At 40.1% G+C, this 6,034-nt stretch overlaps 1 protein-coding gene across 1 annotated transcript; it reads right to left on the bottom strand.

Moving 5' to 3' along the window:
- Positions 1–232: 232 nt before the first annotated feature.
- On the bottom strand, positions 233–4,337 carry LOC131144996 (uncharacterized). The gene is made up of 5 exons (XM_058094010.1): positions 3,625–4,337; positions 2,106–3,505; positions 1,072–1,473; positions 744–979; positions 233–647 (listed from the first exon to the last, which is right to left on the bottom strand). The coding sequence occupies exons 1-5, from the start codon at positions 3,708–3,710 to the stop codon at positions 396–398; spliced, it is 2,376 nt and encodes a 791-aa protein (XP_057949993.1). The 5' UTR covers positions 3,711–4,337; the 3' UTR covers positions 233–395.
- Positions 4,338–6,034: the final 1,697 nt, after the last annotated feature.

Raw genomic sequence — 6,034 nt, 5'->3', positions numbered from 1 at the left:
TGCATTAGAACATGTTCAAGCCTTAAAAACAATAGAAGAGCAAGCATCCACATTCCCAATTCGTCACCTAGGGAGAATCCAAACTAAAGATTGAAACTTTCCCACCTTGAGGATTTTGAGTTCAAAATTTTGGAGGAATGAAGAGGAGTGTGAAATGGAACATGGGTACGTGCCATTGTGCAACCTATCCAATTAACTAAAGGAAAAAAATTTCAAGAGGTATGCAAAATTCTAAAGGAAAAATAATAATAATAGTAATAATAATCTTAGGAAAGAGCATAAAGATGAAAATACAAGAGAGTCAGAGCAATACTAACTACTGTATTTTTCCCATCTGCTTTACAATGTGCACCAATCTATGACTCAAGATGGTGGCAGTGGAAGTTCCTCTGGTATCAACATGGAAAAAGAAGAAATGAAGTTTCCATATGCAACTTTCTGTTCACAAAGGTAATTTTCTTTAGTTTTTTAAAGCACCATACGAGTTGGTCCGTTGTTAATCTCGACATGCTTAGCACTCTTGAAACCAATCTCATTTCAATCTGAGCAATGAACATTGCGTGATCCACTCGACCTTCCCGATGCTTCTGAAACTTCTTCACTATGCAGTTCCCAGTTCTCAATAGGTCTTTAAGTCTTTTCTGGTTCTGCATTACACAATCAGAGAGTGAGAATATATCTGAGCAAGAGTGACCAAAGCAGAACAACAAAGAAAATACTTGTTGGACATGTGGAAAACAAACCTTCTGAAGTATCTTTCTAACATCCATAAGTAGTTCATAATCTGCAGGCTCTTGGAGCTCAATCTGAGTCCCTTGAAGACCCTTCAAGATCACATTAGCCTCGTCTTTATCAGCGCGAAGAAATTCCCAGAAAACATGCATTGATTCCTCAATGATTTCTGTTAGCATAGCGCTTGAGATTAAAAATGCATCTTCCCCCTTTTCTCTTCTTCCCTTTTTATCTTTAAAACAATCATCTGCAATGGAATTAGATAGATTCTAAACTTAGCAGTATGCTTAAAATTGTTTGATAGAATTCCTGGTTTGGGAATCCAGTCTTCTCTTTTACCTTTGATGGCTGGAACATGAAGAAGGCTACGAAGAACACATCGTTTCTTGACATAGTTTTGAACCCTGGGTTGACACTGAAATGGTTCATTTTCTACAAATCTCTGCACAAGCACTTGAAACTGTTGAAATTCATCGGCTACGTGGTTATATTGGCGAAATCCATGAGAATCAAATTCCTGCAATTCTAGAGCTTTCCGGAATTGCCAGTGGAGGATTTCCCAGGACAGGCAAACCTGCCCAACATATACCATTTCTAAATCCCTCTGCAATTCTGTGATGACCTTCTGTGTTGGGTCCGTCTCACTGATCCTCTGGGGCCTGCATTGCCGGAAATTCTGCAAGAGAATAGCTCTAATAGTCGGTGGTTTTTGACAAATTTGGTCTTTCAGCTGGAGAAGTCCTACAGATGATCACAGAACTCATGAGCAGGGCCCTTAAAAAATAATCATTTCTTCTAATTTTAGTTTAGAATCACAATAATACATGTCACATGCTATACATGAATTTGGGGAGGTATGAGCAAGAAAGCAGTGTGGGCTGAATGACATTAAAGACTAAAGAGAGACCTTCAACTGTCATGGCCTCACAGAGCTAAGAGATAGAGAAAAGAAATGGGCAACTTTGTATGCACTCAATTATTAGGTCAGTGAAAGAAATAAAGTTGATGGAGACCCACCAGGCATTATGGTTCTCTTAAAAGATCTCAAGATCTCTTCCAGAAAATCTTCAAGAAGATCAGATAGGACAACTAAATAACAGATTCGAAATAGGAAATAATTGAATGAAACTAAAATTTAATCAATAGGTGAAGTTTCATAACAAAAGATAAAAGATCACGTGAGCAACAAAACCAAATAGTTTGCAAAATATCAACGAATTAGTAGCAAATTTTAACCATACGAAGGATGCAAAGCTCTTACTGTGCTTCCAAATTTAAACCAGTTGAAAACTTGTATACACATGTTCTAGCTGCTGAACAATAAAAAAAAAATAGATGAGATATGAATTAATGATCATCATTTGGTGGCCTACCAATAGCATGAAGGGTCTGGTAATTCAATATGTCCAACTTTTGCATCTTTTCTTTGTAGCTCTTGTAGAACTTCTGTATCTCTTCAATTCGATCCTTGAGATCGATCTTCTCATCGATCTTTAGCGGCTTCAGGTCCTCTGCCACCTTCGGAGATTCGGATTCTTCTAAGATGGTGGGAAGCCCTCTTGTCCTCACCCTCCTCAGTTCCAGTTTCAGCTGGTCTATCAAATCCTTGTGTTCCCACAGCATTTCCAGTTCCATTTGATCATCAGAGTCCACCCATGATTTCTCTGGCAAGCAGGGGTTCTCAGAATTCTCTAAATCATCTATTTGTTGATCTTCTTTGCTCTCTAAATCTTCATTGTCCTGATGCTTGCCCTCAGCTTTGTGCAAATCCTTGCCGGACAAATTTTCTTCAAAATCCTGCAAGTAGGGTTCTAATTCTATATACCCATGGTCAGGGCATTTGGGTTCATGACCTTCACCGCATTCTGTTTCTGGCAGAAGTTCATCATTGATTGGATCAATCTTGTGATTACTGGTTAAGAACTCATCCCTGTTTCCAATTGACAAGCAATTTCCCCAAAGTGATGAGACATCTTCCGGAACATCATGCTCGCCCAGGAATTTATTTTGCAAGCCTATTAGCCCTTGTTTTTCAAAACCTTTATGTTCAGTGATTGTCATTTCTTCTGCTCCCTCTGTACCATCTTCACCATGGACGATTACGGCCAAGTTCTCTGCTTTTTCTAGATCAGCAGCCGCTGCTACTGACTCAAAATCCTCGGCAGAGTCCTCTGCTTTTGCTTCTTTAGTACCATCTGTACCTAGCTCAAATTCCTCAAAATCTCTGTCGGTTGAGTTAACTGCAATTTCTGTATTAATAACCTCTGTTTCTGGATCAAGTTCCTGAGCTTCTTCGCTGCCGGCGGAGCCATCAGCATCGGCCGGATTTTCAACCTCAGGCTCTAACTCGAATGCGATAAAACATTTTCCGGCGGAATCTTTTTGCTTAACAGCCTCTGCTTGCAAATTAAGCTCCCAAAAATCCTTGTCCGCAGGGGTGCCTGTATCAAGAACTTGATTGAAAGAACCAATCGAACTGGCATGCAACTCTTGTACTACAAAGCTCATAGTTTCTAGCTCTTCTACGAACCCAGTAAAATCTTTCCGGCGTAGGAACTGATACTTGTTGGCGATTGCAGTGGAAGAATTTTCCGTGAAAACAGAGTCCTCAGTCGAATCTTTGCGAATCAACCCACTAGTGAACTCAGGCTTCTCTTTCTCTTCGAACCCGTCAAATCCCTCGAAACACTCTGAACCAGTCTCATTTTCTTGCCGGAAAATTTCAACTTCTGGTTTGGGGTCATGCTTCCCGGACTCCTCATCCGCCAAGAACCTGTAAGAGAAGGAGCGAAAAACCAAAAAATAAAAAGGAGAACAACCCATCAGCGCTTGAAGACATTCGAAAGTATGATTTCAAACTAACTAAAACTCAGAAAACCAAATGAAGCGTACCTGAGGAAATAGCCCAACACGAAGCCAAACAGACGAGATACGCAGCTGCAGACGAAAACACAGAAAGAACCAGAAAATGGAAGCATTTTCTTGAACACGAACTCACAGATAAAGGCTTTATCTACCAAATCTAAGTGTGATTAAGCATTAAAAGTTTCTGGGTACCCATCTATTGAATCAACCCATCGGGTTTTCTCAATTCTAAGCAAAGGTAGGGGGGGAGGTGAAAGAGGAACTTAAGCTAATGGAAGTTTCCAACCTTCCCCATAGCTTCCACATGAAAGGTCATTGGAGACAGTGGACTCCCCACTTACAGACAGCGAAATCAGTGGAGAAATATCAAATCCAAGTATCGACTGCGAGTCGGTGACTCAAATAGGCGAGATTGGAGGAGGGTATTCAGCAAAATCATGAGGAGAGAAAGCAACAGGTGAGGAATTTAAATGGGGTGGGAGTCGCTTTGGGTCTCTCTCATTAGAGGTTTTGGTAGTTGGGAGTTTCCATTCCCGTTCGATCTTCTCAGCGGTGGACACGTTTCGAAGATGGAGAGTCGGGTTGTCGTTTACAGTGGAGGGCTTGTTTGGATCACTCATCCTGTGATGGGAAAAATGATTTTTTCTGGCCCTTTTCAGGGGGAGCATTGGTCGGCGGCGTTTGGGGTGGGGTGGAATTTTGAGGGTCAATGTTGGGTCGAGGTTGGGGTGTGGCTCTCTGTTTTCCTTGTGGCACACTGCAGACTCTGCACTTACTCCTTCCTTGGCCGTACTTTTTTTTTTTGGTTAACCGTAGGACTCCAGCCACTAACCAGCGGAACTGGTGCGGCACAGCCCCCCATATCCACAACAATAATAATAATGACAACAATAGTAAATACTATAAGAATAACAAAATATTGAAATGACTCCCGTTACGTTCCGAACCTCGAAAGTGGGTCTTAAGGTACAATATGAAAACCTAACCTGTATCTGTATCATACAAACATCCATGATACCAATAAATATGAATATGAGGGTCCAATCCGATATGACTCGCGAATACTTTACTCACAATCACTATTCACATGAATAACGCAGCGGAACATATATCAACCTATTAGATTCATTCATACCAGAGTACTAAGTCTGTCATAATACAAAACATCAACCCAAGGTATCCAACATAATCCAAAATGACATCCCGGCTACAGTTCAATACTCACAACAGTACTTACAAAAACTAATAGAATACTACACTCCAGAACCCTTTAGAACGCTAGGTTCAATTACTTGAAGGACCTGAAACATATTTGTATGATTGGGGTGACACAGTTCTCAATAAAGGAGAATCAGGTTATAACAGTGCGTGGGCATATGAGTGTTATTTCAATAAGAAACAAAGCATTTCACATTTCCAGTATTTTTACAAACAGTTCTAGTATATTTCACAATCATCGGTATAATCCAGCAAACCGGCATGTCATTATTTACCCATAGTATTGAACTGACATTCCACAACCCTCGATATTATTCGGCAAACCGACATGTCATTATTGACCCCACAATATTGAACCGACGTTTTAGTTCCATAATCCGGCAAACTGGTATGTCATTATTGACCCACGATATTGAACAAACACAAATCTAGTGTTTTCACACTCTTCGGCATAAATCGGCAATTTATGACTATCGATATTAACCCGACATGTCTTACGACCCCACAGTATTAATCCGGAATGTCTCGACCCCACGGAATCAAACCAGCATGTCATTATTGACCCCACGGTAATGAAACTGGCATGTTAGTAACCACCATTCCTGAAAACAATTTGAAACTCCAATTCCTATATTGCATTTCAAACACATCACAACTCAATCATCACAAAATATCATCTCCTGCCACACCTATTTGGATAATTAAACAATTATATGATAATTGATCCGAAAATACAATTTAACATAAAATAAAGGAACAGTTATCTCTATACTTTAGTTTTATTCAAATAAATGATTTTCCAAAAGAAACGGAGGCGATACCCGAAACCCTAATTTTCCCAAAAATCATACACCCGAAAAATCGGCAATCTCACCTGGTGAAATTTTCCAAACAAGTAACCAAAACAACCATATAAACATAACCTATAGTTCTACTGGATCAGGTTTTAAAAATAACTGATAAAAACAAATCCCCTTACTTGTTCCCAAATATCGAAACACGACTCCAAACGGCTCGCAATAGCCACATGGATTCCCAAATCCTAAAATCGAAAGACCATATGTCAATATCACCCTATTTAGTATAGATCTACAAGTCACTAGGCTCATTTCAACCCTTACCTCAACTTCGGGGTAAAAACCCGAAAATCCTCAAATCGAGATTCTACTCTATAGGACTTGTGGAGATCCACCCGCTGATCCACGTAGTAACGTCGGCT

The sequence above is a fragment of the Malania oleifera genome, chromosome 12, assembly GCF_029873635.1.
Source record: "Malania oleifera isolate guangnan ecotype guangnan chromosome 12, ASM2987363v1, whole genome shotgun sequence".
In the NCBI taxonomy this organism is placed as follows: domain Eukaryota; kingdom Viridiplantae; phylum Streptophyta; class Magnoliopsida; order Santalales; family Ximeniaceae; genus Malania; species Malania oleifera.
Note: the sequence above shows the minus strand (reverse complement) of the source record. Positions and strands in the feature narration are given on the sequence as shown.

Coding starts and splice junctions, on each gene's coding strand:
- LOC131144996 (XM_058094010.1), bottom strand. CDS start 3,710: ATGCTTCCATTTTCTGGTTCTTTCTGTGTTTTCGTCTGCAGCTGCGTA. Junction 980..1,071: donor TCATGTTCCAGCCATCAAAG/GTAAAAGAGAAG, acceptor ATTCCATTGCAG/ATGATTGTTTTAAAGATAAA. Junction 648..743: donor TTAGAAAGATACTTCAGAAG/GTTTGTTTTCCA, acceptor TGTGTAATGCAG/AACCAGAAAAGACTTAAAGA.